Source organism: Amblyomma mixtum, chromosome 6 (genome assembly GCF_055824585.1).
Source record: "Amblyomma mixtum isolate Tamu chromosome 6, ASM5582458v1, whole genome shotgun sequence".
NCBI lineage: Eukaryota > Metazoa > Arthropoda > Arachnida > Ixodida > Ixodidae > Amblyomma > Amblyomma mixtum.
In genome coordinates, this window is record NC_143017.1 from 29,287,976 (window position 1) to 29,306,990 (window position 19,015).

The following is a 19,015-nucleotide window of genomic DNA, read 5'->3' on the forward strand; positions in this document are numbered from 1 at the left end:
ATTCACGTTATCTCCGGAGTTAGCTCTGCCAACTACGCATGAGCTTAATGTGATTTATAATAACGACATAGCCAAAGCGGATACACGGAGAACTTACGCGATTGCAGTGCTGTGAACATCGGTAGGTGTCAGCCATGAAGTTTTAAAAATACGCAGAAGAGCATGGTGAGGAAAAATAAAGCAATATGTGAAAGAAGGAGGGGAGGGAGAAAGGGCTGCTGCAGTGGAGAGCTGCTTCGGAGCCTCGGCACCTCTTTCTCTTTTTCTTCTTTCAATTCTACCTTCCTTCCTGCAGCCCCCCCCCACCCCCCCCCCCCCCTCCCGCTCTCCTCCCAACGCTGTTCTTCGTCTTTCGTCTCCCCCCTGTCCTCCTCGCAAACCAGCTGCAGCTGCGGTTGAGATGTCCATCAATATATGAGACATTTACTGCGGCAATCCCTTTCCTCAATAGACATGGCTAAGGAGTTGAATGCCGCGATGATGGGTTGCTTAGAAGAGTCCACGATGAATGTTCGCGAAAAGTGTGCGGAGTGGGATGTTCGTAGATTCGCCACACCGAAGAAGTGGATATTCTCTATTCCGACAGGAATGTCAGAAGCGCGTTGATATCCGAAGTGAACGTACAAGTTCGACATAGTGGCTAGCGCACAAGGGAGACGCACACGGAAGGAATGCAGACAGGACAAACGCTAGTCAGAGAGGACAAAACTAGCGTTTGTCCTGTCTGGATTCCTTCCGTGTGCGTTTCCCTTGTGCGCTAGCCACTATGTCCAATTATAGCAACCAACTAGCCCAATTAAGAGCCTTGAACGTGCAAGACCGCACCGCTAGCGGTGGGGTGGCTGAGAAAGCGGCGAAGACCAGTGGCCAAACGAGTTCAAAACAGAGAGGCCAAGCCAAGTACCTAACGTGCTCGAAACAAAGAGGCCAAAGCCAAGTAGCTAAAAATGCTCGAAAAGAGAAGCGATCAGCTAAACGAGCAAGATATAGATAAGCAAAGCCAAGTAACTATTTGGCTCGTCCCATGCCCAAAATGTCTGTAAATGTCTGTGTCATATGTTTGTGCCAGTGCTACCATCCTCGTTGCATGCATGCTCCAAACCGAGCTTACCTGCCGGGAACGCTGATAATTGCAACCAGATTTCGCTGAATAATGCGATCAGTCAGAAATCTTAGCTCTGCTAATTTTTTTATTGCATTTAGGTCTCCGCAGTTTTGCTTGTAATGGCCATTTTTGTAAAGGTAGTCTGCAGGCGAGAAACTTCGTCAAGCGAGTGTAGGCACTCGATTATCAACCTGATTAGCGCAATAATACAGGTGGGGCCCATTGGTTTTTTCGATAGAGGAAAGTGCAATGACAGTAGCTACAGGCAGGGCCCGCAGAAGCTGCAGCCTCTATGCAAGCAGACTACAGTATATGAATGCGAATTGGCACGACTTCGCATGACGTATACGGGCTTTGATGCCTCGTGTCACACTTTTGTCCGGCTGTAGAATTGGCATCAAAGCCCGTACACGTCATGCGAAGTCGGCGTGATTTACAAGTTGCCTTTGTCGTGTGGCAAAGTGCACATTGGCCAGACTAGTAGGTGCTACAAGGAACTTGCAATGGAACATGCAAGATCTGTCAAGAAGAGTTCTGGAAGCAACCCGCCGTAGCATTGTAAACACTGTGGGCAGAGAGGATGCACTCCCTCTCTTCGTGAGACTGTTTTCCTGGCGAGAAAAAATGACCAACTAATAAGAGAAGTTTTGAAAGCAATGGCGATCACAAATCACAAGGATTCCTGTATTAGCACTCCCTCTCTCGCACTGACAGATGAAGAATCTAGTTATCTTGGACAATTTTACCGTTTTTAAAGTCTGCTGCTTTTAGCTTTTTACCTTATTTCCGACGTGGCTCTTTACACCACGCTGTTTCTTGTCTTTTACTTTTTGTCATTGTCGGTTGTATGATTTTCACTTTTTATGCTTTTTATAGTTTATATCCTAGTGACGTGACTACTTCTGTTCACCCGCTTTTGCGCAAGATACCTTCCCAATGTTACCCCCTCCCCCTCCTTTCACTATATATGTGCTGGTTCGCTCGAATAAAAACTAAGTTGTTAGTCCGCCTTGTGTGTGTGTGTTCTTTCTGCGTGGCGTCCATTTGTTGGCTGTTTTCTAGTAATCATTCCAGCGACGCAATTTTTAAATTGTAGTGGCAATATACAGACGCGTGCATGATTTCTTACAATTTTGTATGCTCAACGTGAAAAAGCGCCACAGACAAGCGCGAAGTTTCATGTCGCCTAGTAACACTAATATTCTGGCTTATTCCCATGCCTGTTGCCCACTCTGCCGTTATCTACCGACTTGCGTCTCGCCGCGTGCGAAGAAGAGGCGGTAGCGCATATGCGCAAGCTAGCACCACGTGGTGCAAGAGATGCCAAAGCGCTCTTCCCATGCCCGGAGCAGTGAAAGAATGCACGAAGGTAGCTTCTTAGCTGCTTTATGCAGGTGAAGCACCAAGGAAGATTTCAACGAGGGCCCCCAAGTAAAGATGCTTTCAGACTGACATCAGGCGGCATCGCCGCAATGAAGGCTTCCTTACTGGAGATTTTTTACTACAGAGGGATCAGGCGAAAATACCCGCCCCCACACAAACAACTCAATAGAGAAGACGCCGTAGCATGGCGACAGTTACAAACGGGAACATTCCCGTGCCTAAACATCCGAAGTAAAATCTACCCCACGCAGTACAAGAGCGAGTGCCCGTGGTGTGGAGACAAACCAACCCTATACCATACCACATGGGCTAGCCAGACGAGCTAGCCACAATAGGAAACCCGAGTGCGGAACAGTGAGAGAGCATGCTATCCAGCGACATCCTGAAAGTCCAAGAAGGACTAGTAAGGCGTGCACGCAGGGCAGCTATCCTCAGCGGAGCCCTGGACTAGGGGAACCGACCCTGAAGGGAAGATGGAAGACTCTATCTGAAGCCGCAAAAAAATACTGTAAACTAGAGAAACAAACGCTTTCCACCACCACATTACTGAATTAGGGCTCAGAGTCTGGGCCTTAGCGTTTGTGAACTTTCCTTTGCTGTCTGCACCGTACCCGAAATTTCATGTTTTAAGAAGAATAATTAAAATTTCTACATCCTCTTGTAGATCGGCATTGCCTAGCAAAACCAAAAATGTCCTATCTGCCACCTAAAATTACTTCATCAACAGCCGAATGGTGACTTGTGCAGCCCCATTGCAGACCTTTCTCTCCCCAATCATTCTTGCACCTGCACCAGCTGCGGTCACTTTATCGTAGGGAACTTCCCGATTTCATAATCGATAATAAAGAGATGCCACGCTGCAAGAAACTCAGATGAATCTTTTAAGCAGCAAGTCGAACTTTATTTGAGCAAAACGAGTTTAAAATATTGATGTGTGTATTGGTCATGTCACTCATGTGTTCCGGCTCCGCGATGCTATGCAATTAACAGGTGTGTGCGCCTTGACAGCTTGTACATTAAAGCAGGATCTCGTTTGCCTTTATTTAAACTAAAAAAAAAACCATCTGGCACATCCATCGACGTGTTCAACAAAAGGAATTTATGAGTTACTCCATCTCTTCCGAATTTGTCTGCTCATCCAAGGAATTAAAGTGGCAATACTTTGTCCGATGGCCCTTATACACTTACCGTCGGTAAAGCGTCTCTTTGTTATTGCAGCGTTTTGTTTATAAAGCTTATGCAGTGGCACAATTTCATTCCTGTGTAACGCTTCACAGCTTTCTCCAGTATGTCCTAATAGAAACCAACTTTCTCAATACACTGTGAAATAAGCATTTGTCTCTTTTCTCTGGAAGCTGCCGTAACACGAAGTCGACTCAAAGAACAAACCGGCCAGTTTCGCCCAGCAGCTTAGCATAGAAGTCGTAATCTCTGGGTATTCAAGCTCCGTGGCGTGACCGCAATACATTACACCAGAGCCGACAGGGGAGCATCTTACCAGTTTAGGAAAGAGCGATGCAGAGATAGCACTCGGTGATAAAAAAATATAAGCTAGAAAGAACGACACAGTGAGACTAGTGCAGCGAGGCCACAAGAGCACACAAACACGGCTCTCTTCTGATGGGTTGGCTTCCGCCAAATTGCGCCACGCACGCGACATTCCGGCGGGCGGAGGGAGGAGCCGCTGCGTGCATCGGGCTAATTGACGGCCACTGCGCCGCCTACTGGCGCGTCTCTGCAGCGGCGCTTATCGTATGAGGATACACAAGCAGGCTTGTACACCGCCCAGGTGACAGATCACGCCTGTCAGGCTTGCAAGCAAACAAAGCTATGAATAGTTGACAAGAAAGCGGTACGTGTGGCACATTTCTAGGGAAAAATCCTTCATGTAGCTCTTGCTGCTGCTGTAAAGGCGGGGTTTCTAGAGAAACGCGTAATTTGTTTAGAAGCTATTCAACACTGAGTACTGCGCAACGTGCTTCGGAAGTGCTTATTTTTTCGCTATTTCAAGCTGTTCCATTTCTATATTTCTTTTAAAAGGAAGACTTTGCATATAAAAATGGTCTATAGACAGTCTACAGACTTTTTAGTGACTCTATTGACTTCCTATAGATATTGTTTTCTGTCTCTTCAGAGTGTATAGACTGTCTGTAGACTACTAAAAGTGTATGGCCATAAATCTATAGATTGTCTGTAGAATGTCTATGACATTTGTATTGCCTATAGAGTGTTCTCTAAGATTTGTCTATAGAGAGCCTATAGACTTTACAGATAGAAGTCTACAGACACTCTAACGACTGTAAAACTTTTTTTGTAAGAGTGTATGGCCCCTCGGCTGGCCAATTCTAACGCTCTAAGCTCATGAGTAAATGAAAACTGACCATTTGAATGACTTACACTGAAAAGTCAAGTGTTATTTTGAACCTTCACGTATCATTTATTTAGGGCAGGCAAGACTGCCGACGAAAGTATATGGTCTGATTGCACATCTCTTCGGTATGGGAGACCACGGCACTGCTCACGAAATGCCTCGCCACTCACCGTTCCTGCTGTTCCAGGTGCTGGTGCTCACCGGCTATCACCTGCCTGTTTCACCGACTTGCCGACCGGTTCCGCAATCTTGCGGCGCTAGCTGGTTTCTGGACGGCTGCGGCTGCTCATCCGATCATCTGTGCGCACCCCTGCCGATTTTGGACACTTTCCACGGTCGGGCCTCGCAACATGCTACATTATCAGCTGACGAGGACACCTACATAAAGCACTCGGATTTCACCGCCCCCTTGGGCCACGGCACTGCTCACGAAATGCCTCGCCACTCACCGTTCCTGCTGTTCCAGGTGCTGGTGCTCACCGGCTATCACCTGCCTGTTTCACCGACTTGCCGACCGGTTCCGCAATCTTGCGGCGCTAGCTGGTTTCTGGACGGCTGCGGCTGCTCATCCGATCATCTGTGCGCACCCCTGCCGATTTTGGACACTTTCCACGGTCGGGCCTGGCAACATGCTACATTATCAGCTGACGAGGACACCTACATAAAGCACTCGGATTTCACCGCCCCCTTGGGCCACGGCACTGCTCACGAAATGCCTCGCCACTCACCGTTCCTGCTGTTCCAGGTTGGTTATTACGAGTGTTCTTGTTACCGTGATGATGATGTCTGTCTTGTAGCAGTGTCGTGGCCACCCCATATTCTGAAACGTTTCCGCTCGGCGGCAGTGTACATTTGGCGCATTTTGGTCCTGGGTGGGGACGTTGAAACAAACCCAGGCCCTATGACGAAGGGCCAAGAGGAAAAGCTCGAACTGGTATATGAAACTGTTCAAAGGCTTGAGATGAACCACACGAATATCCTCGAAAGTGTTAACAAGATTCTTACAATTCATATTGGCTTGCAAAATGAAATGAAGACTTTAAACGATCGTGTGCATGAACTTGAACTTAAAATCGAGTCTATTCCAGTTCTTCAAAGTGACTTACTGTCTTTAGCTACCCGTGTGCAGGAACTGGAACTTAAAAAACAGTCAGTGCCTACCACAGTATCTGCCACGAGTTGTACACACGATGTATCCAACATTCAAGTAAAACTTGACGACCTGGAAAATCGTTCCCGCCGGTCTAACATTCTTTTTTATGGTGTTCAGGACACTGATGAGTCTGAAACTTGGGAAGACTCTGAGCGTCTTGTGAACGAATTCTGTTCTAGCAAACTTGGTATCACGTTGTCTTCCTTAGCCCGTGCTCACCGCATAGGCCGTTTTTCTCAGGAAAAAAAGAGACCCATTATTGCAAAGCTGTTCAACGAAAAAGAAGTCGAAACGCTTATGAGTAAGGGCTATAAACTCAAAAATACCGATTTCAGCATTTCGCGAGATTACTCGAAAACGGTTCGTGAGAAACGCAGCCAACTGTGGAAGTATGCCAAATCAGTAAAAAAAGAAGGTGACAAGGTCCGTTTGTCTTTTGATAAACTGCTTATCAATGGTGTCTCGTATTTCTGGGATGATCAAACCAGTAGCGCAGTGCGCGTGTCCCTTGCCTGACGCATCCCTTCCAGTTCTCGTAAAGTGGCTGGCAAACCACCCGGGCGGCCAAACGCGCAGCGTTGCTCCAATTATGATGTCAGTTTTCTGTACACTAACATAAGGAGTGTTCTTTCTAAAAACGTAGCTCTTTCTTCTTTAATTGATTCATGCTGCTCCTCGGTCATCGCGCTTACCGAGACTTGGTTAAATGACATGGTTCCTGATGATGTCATTTTCGCCTGTGACTCCGAATTCAACATATTTCGTTGTGACCGCACGGGCCGTAGAGGTGGCGGTGTCCTTCTGGCTGTCAGTAAAGTGCTCACTGCTGTGCCTATCGAGGTCACGTCGTACATAGAATCGGTATGGGTTCGGTTGAGTTGTGGTCCCACGGTCGCCATCATTGGCGTCATTTACCGCCCTCCGGACATGAATTCTTCATTCGCAAGTCAGTTTTCTAATTTACTAAGCGATCTTACTTGTCGTTTTCCGAATTCAAGCTTACTTTTACTTGGTGACTTTAACTTTCCGGCTATTAACTGGTCGTCTTTAACAGCTCCTGCCAATGATCCCGAAGCTCAGGCTTTCCTCCAGTCCTGTCTCGATTTCTCTTTGCAACAACTTATTTCTGAACCTACGCGTCGTTCCGCCACTACAGCCAATATTCTCGATCTTATCTTGACAAGTGATCTTTACCTTTGCTCCAACATTGCGCTCTTAGAAGGCCTTTCCGACCATTCCATAATCACGGGTAACCTGAATTTTGTGCCCCATAAAAAGGTAACTCGTACTAAACAAATAAGGTGCTACAACCGAGCAAACTTCGGCGAAATAAACGCTCAGTTGTCAGTCTTCGCTGATCATTTTCTTCACGATTTTTCGTCACGCTCCGTGGAAACGAACTGGAACCTGTTCAGCGTGAAACTTGCTACTCTCATTGACAGATTCATACCCGTCATCAGTATCCCCTGCACTAACACAGTACCTTGGTTTAATAGGCATCTACGTCGCCTTAATAACAAGAAAAAGCGCCTTTACAGACAAGCCGACAAGAACAGACACTCCGAATCTTGGCAACGGTACAAATTATGTGACAAGGAATATCAGTCTGAGTTGATATCTGCACGTAGGCACTTCTTCACACACGATCTACCGGCAATGCTAACAAACAATCCACGGAAGTTCTGGCAGATAATAAACCCCGCTAATCATCCTGACATTACTCTTACTAACGCGGAAGGCAGCAGTGTTCCAGTGGCCGAATGCGCCGAACTTTTCAATAACGCATTCACATCCGTTTTTACCCGTGAAGATCTCCCTCTACCTCCTGTTTCTGTCAGCACTTCTAATACATCAATGTCCGAAATATTTATCAGTGAGACCGGTATCTTATCCTTACTAGGGAAGCTTAAAACAACATCAGCATCAGATCACCTTGGCTTTAATAACAAAATACTCAAAAATTCATCTGATGGTATTCATCGCATCTTGTCCGCTATTTTTTCACAATCTCTATCATCAGGCGTGATTCCGCTGGACTGGCGCCTAGCTAAAGTTGTGCCAATTTTCAAGTCTGGCGATCGTTCCTCACCACTAAATTACCGACCCATTTCATTAACTAGCACTGTTTGCAAACTTCTTGAACACGTAATTCACTCGCAGGTAATTAACTATCTTGAAGAACATAACATTATCTTTAAATATCAACATGGGTTCCGTAAAGGCTACTCTTGCGAAACGCAACTTGCCGGATTCATTCAAGACATACATTCATCGATTGATGCTGGCATTCAAGTAGACTCCATATTTCTTGATTTTTCTAAAGCTTTCGACAGAGTACCTCACAACCGGTTATTAATGAAACTAGCACTGCTTAATATTAACCCTCTTGTCATTGCATGGGTTAAAGATTTTCTGTTTTCCAGGTCTCAATTTACAACTGTCAATAACCACAATTCGTCTTTCAGCCAAGTACACTCTGGCGTCCCACAAGGAAGTGTGCTTGGCCCCTTACTTTTCCTAATATTTATCAACGATTTACCGGATTCCATTTCTTCCCATATCAGACTTTTTGCTGATGATTGTGTAATTTATCGCAAAATTTATTCTAACACCGATTGCCAATCCCTTCAATCTGACCTGGATTCAGTAACAGCATGGTGCTCAACCTGGCTTATGCAACTTAATCATTCAAAAACTAAATTGATGTCTTTTACTAACCGAATGTCTCGAATTCAAACAGCATACTCCTTAAATAATAGCTCACTCGAGCTAGTCACCACGTATAAGTACTTAGGACTTCACCTTCATTCAGACTTAGCATGGAACCACCATATTAACCTTATGCTTGCATCTGCTAATCGGTCATTAGGTCTCTTAAAACATAACCTAAAGCATGCTCCTCCTCACCTCCGTGCTCATGCCTATACCACTCTAATTCGACCTAAAATTGAATATGCCTCGGCTATTTGGGACCCTTACCAATCTTACCTAATAAATAACATTGAATCATTGCAGAACCGCGCCGTTCGTTTTATTTACTCCGATTATTCACGTAACACCAGCGTCACAGCCTTAAAGAAACGCGCAGGTCTCCAGGATTTATGTCTCCGCCGTAAAATTGCACGACTGTCACTTTTTCATAAACTTTATCATCATCCATCACTTCATAACGACTTTTTTTCTTTGCCTACTTCGATTTTTGACCGCCGCGATCATCCCTTTAAAGTTAGACGTTTCACGTGCAGGACATTTATCTATGCGCATTCATTCTTACCACGCACAATATCTGACTGGAACACTCTGCCTTCACATATCGCAACCACCAATGATCCTGATAAATATTTTAAACTTATATCTTCAATAACTACTGCTTAACTCTTCGCATACATTGTTATTTTATTTGTTCATGGCTTCCTTTTTTGCAGGGTTTGTTACTAAAAAGATTCATTGTATTAGTGTTCTGTTTGTATAATTTTAGTAATGCAGTAATCTTCGTTCTTTGCCGCGCTGCCATTCTTTTGATTCTTTTGTTTACTTATATGTCATGCAAAGTGTCTTATTTGTGCTTTTGTTTGATTCTTTTGCTTACTTATTTCATCCAGTGTGTCTTATTTGTGCTTTTGTTGTTTGTTTTATATTTGTGGTTTTTTTTTTATTCTGTTCAATTGCCTGTGCCCCCCCCTATGTAATACCCTCTCGAGGGCCTTTAGGGGTATTCTGTATAAATATAAATAAATAAATAAAACTCTCACTCCGAGCGCTAAACTACTGTTACCTTTATCTAGTCATTTTTAATTCCGCAAAGAAAATAGGTCACATTGATTACTGAGCATGTTATTGCTTGAATGAGCCCCCAGTGCTGTTCCCGCAGTTTAGGTGCGCTGACTTGCGTGCCAGCAAATGCGCACGTCGCTTATCGTCTCCGAAATGAATGCACCCCCTGGGGAATGTTCTCGAATCAAAGATCTCATGAGCGTTCGTAAACTCCGGCATGTGAAGTAAAACATGAAACTCAAGCGCAAAGGAACCTTTAGTACATCTGCATCACTGACGAGTGATTTTCACAGGTGGTGCTTATCTTTTTGTAGTGCTGGGGTGAACCTTTCGAGGCGAAATCAATCCTCACGTCATTTTTTCAGCCCATGTGATTTATTCAGAGTCCTGCAAACACAGATAAACCCTTCCGAGAAGATCACAATGCAGCGTTCACTCGAAAAAGCACGAGCGTTAATCAGGCCGTCGCGTATGCCACCTGTCTGTCCGCATGGCCCACATGGCGCTGCATTTTAATCAATGATATTTTGACTTCACTCTCTTTTCTCTTTGTCGCTCACACTAAGGCGCATCGACCTCAATGCCATCTATATAGTCCCTTCAACTTCTACGTTATTACTACTCACCGAGACATAACTGTCCATAATCTGGCAGAAAAATGAATTGCACAAAAATTCGCAGCAGGGTAACTAAAGGAATAAACCACTAATGAAAACCACATATCAGTTTTGTGGGAAATTAATAAAAATTGACACGTTACGCTTGTGGTGTAATGTGGCAATGTGCGAAATTAGCGGCTTACGTGGGCGGACCTTTCTAGTGCTCAGTTCCTGCTGGCATTCTACAGCACGTCGTTGCGGTACTGCGCGGGCTCAGCTGTCGCTCTTTTGATCGCAAGCGCGACGCCGACCAGGCTTATCGTAGCGCGTCTCCCTACACTATGCTCAAATGACGCAAGCGCCGAGTGATCCACGTAATATATATAGACAGCTATGACGTCACTTACACGTGACAAGACTAGAGTGCGTGGTGTGGCGGCCACGCGAACTCTTGTGCCGCGACAGCAGCCCGCTCATAGCACCCACACCATCAACATTGATACTGGGGAACCGCCTTCAGGTGAGATTCAGATAGCCGTATCGTTACTTACCGGGGTAAGAAACGGCTAGAAAATGATTTAAAGCCAGGACGGTTGGAACATAACCAATACGAAGCCCTTGGCCCTCGACTGCTTTCACCCTACAAGTCCGGTGTCACGTCGTTTTTTCTAGACCTGCTTTTAGGGGCCCCTAGTACGTGTCATCAAGAAGGAATCAAGAAGCTTTTGTTAGAAACTGACCCTCTACTAACATGAAACTTTTTTAAGGTCGTCTCGTTTTTGGCGTACGTTTTGTTCTTCTTACTGCACATCATGTTACATTATTAAATTACTACGCTTTTAGTCTTTGGTAAATATTTTTGCTTACATGGTTTATGTTTTCCATGTTATGTTTTCCATGGTTTATGTTTTCCATGTTACATGTTATGTTGCTTCTATGTGCTGCGCACCGCTGCCCCTGCTTCAGGTGCCGGGACCTCGTCAGGCCAATCGGCCTTTTGCCCCGGCTTCCTCTTTCTGTAGAAAGAAAGGAGATAAATTTCAATAAATTTCAATTTCAATATGCCATTGAAGTAAAAGCAGTCAAATGGACAAGTGGTACATTTATTTTTTTACGACGTCGTATCCATGACGTCTAGTGAAAATTTTGCTTGTTCTTTCTAACATTCATAGATTATACTTTTTTAATCACCTAGATGTTGCATTAAGGTTTGCTACGTAGAGCTGTGCGGCGTTGTTTATGTCCAATTGTCTCCTGGCCCTCCCTCCCCCCCCCCCTCCCCCCGTCGGCGTAATGCCAAATATGGAGTTTAGATTGCACGCAACAACGACATAGTAATTGAATTTAAAAAAAGGCAGGATACCACTATGTAACGCGAAATTCAGCGACAGCTGTTAACATATTCATATTTCGCGATCTGCTGAGGTAGAGCGTATGAGTTTACAGCGCTCTTTCTGGTTTTCCACATATACTCGTTTTTTTTTTTCGAATAACTATCCCTTCCTGCGCCGCTTTATAGCTATAGGAGCGTAGAGCCACCGATGACCCTTTCCGTGAACGGCATGTTTTTTAGTAGCTGTCGCAGATGGACCGCGCTACATTTTTCCGTTCTCGCAATACCTCCTCATTCCACCGTAGCGCTCTTCTTCCTTCCAGGGTAACCATAATCCAGTTGGTGAATCCTCTCCTCTCGCCACTTCCTCCTCCTTCCTCGGTAACCATCTTCGGAACGGTTTCCATGGCAACCACCACCCGGTTACACTTCCTACGCTCTCACCATGTCCTCCTCTTAATACCAAGGTAACCGCCGTTTGGGTGATTCCTGGGGCAACCACCTACTCTGTTCGCGCCTCGTTGGTACGCTCTCACCATACCCTTCTCCTCGCACGGCAACCATACTCCGAGTGGTTCCCAAGGCAATGCACTCACCCGTTACATCGACTACTACGACTGTTACTGCGGCACGAAACCCAGGAACGAGCGCTCAACATCTCTCCCTATAAAACTTAAGTCCCTGCGCTACTGACGCGTGCTCCGAGCAGCCACCTTCTGAAAGCGCAATGTCACCAACGCAGTAGACGACTCACCGAATACCGTCATGTCCTGGTGCCTGGCGTCCTGTCCGGCAAGCGATGCCACCACGCAGGTGTACTTGCCGCTGAGCTCCCAGGTGGGCCTCAGGATACGGATGGCACGGTACTGCGAATACGCATCGCGAGAGTTCACGGAGAAGGTGTCGTCCATTCGGCCCAGGAGCACGCCGAACGCCTCTCGGACCCGCATCTCCGGTATCCACTGGTACACCGGCTCCGGTCCATCGTTGAAGAACCACTTGACCACCAGCTTGAGGTCGTTTTCGTTGTAGACGTACTCGCAGTCCAGCACCACGGGTGTCTCGGTGCCGTTGCGAACCCAGCGCGGTACGCTCAGGCGCCGGATGACCACCGCCCGGCAGAGGCCTGCGCGCGCAGGACGACAGCAGACAGCCATAGTTCACGCCATTTTCCTTTCACGCAAGTAAAACTAGCGCTATTGGCTTGGCGAGCCTCTTTAAATTATGAAAACTAGGTCAGAGGGTAAACTGAGAAAAAATATTTTAATTTTAGTTCCAAGTATGAATTGATTGCACGGCTCCTTCTGGCTTAGGTTGATGTTTGTCTGGCACCGAAAGGTGCAGTCATTGCTGTGAAAATGTTCAAAATGTAGAAATTACCGCCGGAAAATGTAAAATTTTCCTGTCATTCGGTGGAAACTAGATACTAGAAACTAGCGAAAAGGGCCCGGTGGACGTTGTTTTGGAGTGAATGGCGCTCTAGCTCAGCCTCTGAAATCCAAGCAAAACAAACTTTCTAACAGACGAAGTTCTAAAGTCACTCCTGATGGCATTACCTGTATTTCTACGTTCTGCGTTCTTCTCGATTGTAAAAACTCAGTTCTTGGTGAAAAAAGCGTCTTTCACCAGCAGCGTATCGACATAGACCGTCTTCAGTTTTTCTTAGTGTCTATCCAAAAAACTAAAGTTACTTTTTCGGTTACCGTCCGCTCTTTAGAACTACAAATAAACTAAAAAATTAGCTCGAGACCTTTCGTACTTATCCCAAAAACTGGAGGTTCCCTAAACCATGGGAGAGAAAAGAATCTCTTTGTCAGACCTAACGCTGTCAAATGATCTTAAATTGCGGTCATAGGTGTTTTACAAGTCATTAATTTATGCGGACAGTTTAATAATCCTGCAAAGGATCGAGATTCTCCAAAGAACAAAATGTCAAATAACACTTTTGGCGTCATATTCTTTTGCTGGTGAAGCATTGCTTGTATCACTCGTTTGTTCACTCAGAGAACTGCTAGACCATCGAAAGCTTCGGCGATGACTGACGAGGGTATGTTTTTTATTTTGACTGGCAGCGTCAGATTGTTTGTTGAAGTGCCTGCGTTTAGCGGTGCTGCCGTTCTTTCCACTGCTGGCCATGAACAGTACGTGCGCATCGTGACATGTCTGGTTGTATTTGTTGCCTGCACAATAGGGCAGACTTTATTTAAAGGCTATCTTTTAGACCACCCATTCAATGCACACAATGTTGCGGATGGACGGGTGACCATTCTGATGGCAAGTACTTACATTGCACAATCAACCGCAGTAACACTACTCATACCAGAAAGTAAGACCTGCCACTCCCCACACGCTTCTTGAACACTGTGGGCGAAAGCTCCTACAATTGTAAAGCTCACTCAACATCGAACACAACCAGAGTGCCAAGAAGTGAGGCTAGTGTAGTCCTTTTGTTGTTTAGAAAGCTTCGAAGCATCCATCACGCTTAGTATAAGATCATTTGTTTTCAAGAGAAGGATTAATACGCTGAAGTTGTGGGGACGCACCCTACTCGTCGCCTTTGGTTTGCGTTCCCGCAATATGCCCAACCTATAGCTAGTTACCTTAACTAACAATGGAGCGCGTCTGCGTGGCAGCGACCGGAGCGCCACGGACGCCTTGACTGCTGCGCACGCGCGAGGGTTGGAAAAATTCGATTGGAAAACTCGACGCGAGCTGACGTGCAGGCGCGCAGCTTCGCTCTCCGCCAGCGGGGCGAGGCCTCGTCGGGAGGAATGTTCTCCTGCATCTCATTCCGTCCGGTCGCGGAGTAACCCCTGCCCTAGAGTGAGCAAAGATTCTCTCTAACCTTGCTCGTGAGTTGGATGACCTCGGATCATCAGCGTATTTAGTTGTAATCTGGCGCTTTTTTTTTTTGGTTCCAGCAATAAATGCATTTTGTGTCAGTCAGTCTGTCATTCTTTTCTTCCCTCAGAGCAATGCCCACCGTTGATGGCGTACGCGTGGTAGCCCGGGCTGTCACGGAGTAAGACCCAGCGGTTTTGAACTGCCTCAGCTGCGATTAACAGGGGGAGAACGCATTTATTTTGCCTTCTACTACCCCACAAAGTACAGAGTCCTGTTGACATTATTCGCGACAGCTGACCCGTCTCCTAGACAGCGATTCTCTTTCTGACAAGCTTCTTCTGGTTTAGTGGTCTCAAGGATACTACTAATGGATTGGTCTAATCTATAGGACCTCTTTCAAGAAACGTTAAAGAGAATAAGAAAGGTCTTCGCCATCGGCTAACTTATTCAACTACAATGAACCATGTCCTGCGCCAGCTGCAAACACATTGATTGCATGGTAATTCCATTGGGTGATTCACGTACACTACCAGAGCCCGTATTCCGGATATGTCCACTAAGTGGACATGTCCGAATGGGTGTGGCTTAAGCTGGGTACGTTTTCTTGCCCTAAAGAACGCAAAGCGCCGCCGCTGCCGACACGCACCCCGTTAGTTGCGTAAACACTCCCACCACTCATAAATCAAAAAGTCACATTTCCCTATTTTTAACCCTCTGGTACAAAACCGGTTCACAGCTCAAGTTTTACAGCTTTTACGTTTGCACTACCATAGATGATACTACGAGGACTGCAATTTCAGCCAATATGATGTAACAGAAAGGCCGATGAGCCATCGTCCCACAGCCATCACTTCTGTATTTGCGGCTCTGACGAATCGGCCTCAGAAGAAGCTTCCCCATAACCGGTGTTTGTGTACAGTAGATTTGTAAAAAAGCATAATCTCACATTCTATCTTGCGTGAGGAGCTGCACCAGAAGTGTTTCGAAAATCAGATCTCAGGACCAACCTGGGATGATAAAAATAAGAATTTATTATACCCGGTAACTGCTCTCTTTACGCGCACCGTACTTCTAACCCTTTCGGTGGCACAGCTACGTTTACTTCTGACAGTCAAACCTATCGTGGGGTGCATAAGTTGCGGATACAAAAAAATTGCAATCGGTTTTATGAGCAATTTGGTAATCATTAAAAAAACAGCCGGCGGAAGACGTTGTTAGCTGAAATTCATTGCCGCAATCCTCTTTTGCAGTAGATTTTGTGATTCACTCCGAGAGCGTCCTTCGAAAGTATTCAGATAAAAAAAGCTCCCATTATGGTAGATGTAAACATAAATCTCCTTGATGCTTGCGCTATCCAGAGTTCCAGGCTTCGGGTAAGAGGCAACCCATATACAAAGAATCAAACGTTTAAAGCTTTGCTTAAAGCTCCATATCACTAATACTCCAGAACATAGATTTCAGTGCTAAAATTGGCCAAACGACAGTACTACGAAAGCAAGATCAAAAGATGCGATCAAGATACCAAATGCCAATAGAAGTCAGTTCATGATTTCTTAAAAAGCACTCCATCCTGCGATCGTACATCATCAATCACACAAAACGACATTCTTCTCACTAATCCCGCAATTACGCAAATCCATGTTATGAATCATTCAGCCGTGACGCTGTGCTGTGCGCTCAGCCACGCCAGTTGGCTCTTGGGTGGCGCTAGTCCTGTTGTGTTTGTCTCTCTTTTGCCCACGTTTTTTCCGCCATTTTCCTCCTTAATCATGATCCAACTAGCCCAAACTAAAGTTATTCTTGAGCAAAAGTCATTTTTCCCTCGAACCTTCCTGCTTTGAAGACATTATGCCCATCAAAGGTAACCTATAGTTCTTTGCGTATTTTCCATTCCGGTTTCATATTTTGTGCTCACTGCAGTCCGTTGCAAAGTTTTCTTCTTTTTATTACAGATATCCCTTGATTTCTTGCACACGCAGAATTATTCGACCTTTTTGTTTCATTTGCCCAAAATCAGTGACTGGAACAGCTTACCAGCTTCGTGTGTACGGTCTCTTGATTTGATAAGTAACCATTGTTAGTTTGTTTTTAGTTTGTTTTGTTAGTTTCTTTTTCTTTTCCATGTCATTTCGCGCTGCTCGTTTTCTGTTTGCACTTTGGTATTATTGCTCAATTTGTGTTCTGTTCTGTATCCACTCCTGCTTGGGCCTCACGGCCTGCAGTATGCCATAAATAAAATAAAATTTCCCATAGCAGGTCCCTCAGCGACGTTCTCTTCTTGCACACGCAGAATGATTCGACCTTTTTGTTTCATTTCCCATAGCAGGTCCCTCAGCGACGTTCTCTTCTTCTAAGGGCCGCCGCGGTGGCTCAGTGGCTATGGTGCTCGGCTGCTGACCCGGAAGACGCGGGTTCGATCCCGGCCGCGGCGGTTGAATTTCTTTGGAGGAGAAATTCTAGAGGCCCGTGTACTGTGCGATGTCAGTGCACGTTAAAGAACCCCAGGTGGTCGAAATTTCCGGAACCCTCCACTACGGCGTCTCTCATAGCCTTAGTCGCTTTGGGACGTTAAACCCCATAAACCAAACCAAACCAACCTTCTTCTAAGGAAAGGGGGGACCTCCTGCTCAATAATATGCGTAAGCATGTCCGTGTTGCTGTTCTCTATTTATTTCTATGAATAACTGAATAATCGATTGATGGATCAGTGGATTGATATTGAGCTGACAAAAGAACTTCAATGAACTTACAAAAGAAGTTCAACCACTAATCAGTACCGCATAATATAGACGTCTGCTTTTCTCCACTTAGGCCACTTGTGAAACACCAGGAAAGCGAACATATAATAGACGAAGTAATGTGAGAGCAGGAATGACGATCCGAGAAAAAATCAAGGAGAATGGGCTTGGCCAGGGCATGTAAGGCGAATGCACTATAACCGACAGTCGTAAATGGCAAGAGACTGGATTCTTAGAGAAAGCAGGAATAGCAGACGGCTGCCGTTGATGATGCCAATATATGCTTTACTACAGCAAGAAAAGTCTCAATTAATACTTTGCAAATAAAGTCTCCCCTGAAATTTTATAAAGTATTCGACACGAAAGCATGAAGGGAAAAACTGCGCGCCTTGTGTTCTGCGGAGAAGCGGCCCAGAGTCGAGTGTGGAGACAAGGAGGAAGGACGTCTAAGTTGAACTGAATGTACGGTTCTTTATTACGTCTCTTTCCTTGGTACAGCACATGGACATCATAGTTTGAGTCGCTAGCCAAGGGCTAGTCATGGCTCGATGAAATAAGAGCAAAATGTCAAAGAATATGATCTCCAACTATACAGTTGCAAACTATACAAGTATAAATAAAAAAAAGATATTGACGTGATACAAATAACCAAGGTTCAATAACAAAGCAGCATTCATTTTACTAAAAAAGCGCATGTCTCCAAAGCAGTTATTCTCAAGTTCTGCTAAAAAGCACAATATCGAAAATAAAAAGATTGACAGTAATACAAAACTCCAGTCAATAGACATTGTACCTCATTAAACTACGACAGGCAGAAAAAAGTATAATGAAATGTATCTCAATCCGAATTTTCACTCTTAAGTACTGAAGGCGACGCTGGCAAAGCAATTGCGATAAATGGGGAGGAGGATGTTTTCCTCTAAAGCTGAGCGAGTATACATTGTCTGTATGAAAAGTGCCCAAGGAAAAGTGGGAACGGCAGACAGCACTCTTGAAACGACTAACGGGTCGCAGAGAACTCGAAGCTGCAATTCCAGCATTATTTTTTTCATCATCCTCAACAGCCTGACGGCGCAGCAACTGAAGGACAAAGGCCAACTCCGGCCGCACTATCTTTGCAGACTTCTTAATCTCATCCGGCCACCTAACTTTCTTACGCCCTCTAATACACTTCCGTTCTCTTCGAATCCACTCCGTTACCCTTAAGGACCAGTGTTTATACTGCTTTCGCGTTACATGGCCCGCCCAAACCTATTTCTTCTTTTTATTTCGACTAGGAAGTCATGAACCCATGTTTGATCCATTACCATTTTGCTTTCAATAGCTCGCTGCGTTGTCCTCAATTCAAGACAAACCGTTTTCGTTAGCCTTCATGTTTCCGCCCAATAGGTCCCTACCGATAAAATACGGCTGTTATATACTTTTCTCTTAAGGGATATGGTAAACGGCCATTCATGATCTGAGAGAACATCCCATATGCGCTCCCCCCCCCCCATTCTTATTCCTCTAGTTATTTCACTTTTATGATCTGTATCTGCTGTCACTACCTTCCCTAAGTAGATGTATTTCCTTACCAATACCAGCATCTCGCTACAGATTTTGAACTGTTGCTCCCTTCCGAAACTGTAGAACATTACTTTGGTTATCTGCATATTAATTTTTAGCCCAACGTTCTGCTCTGGCTGTCTGTCTCTGATCATATTTTGCAGTTTATC

General features: G+C 45.3%; 1 protein-coding gene across 1 annotated transcript in view; it reads right to left on the reverse strand.

The window, feature by feature from the left end:
- The window catches only part of LOC149338507 (uncharacterized), a 108,275-nt gene that overhangs the window by 59,968 nt on the left and 29,292 nt on the right, over positions 1-19,015 (reverse strand). The window contains exon 2 of the mRNA XM_089550334.1: positions 12,473-12,844. Within this exon, the coding sequence (XP_089406460.1) occupies positions 12,473-12,844 (372 nt within the window). The remainder of the gene's footprint in view (positions 1-12,472; positions 12,845-19,015) is intronic.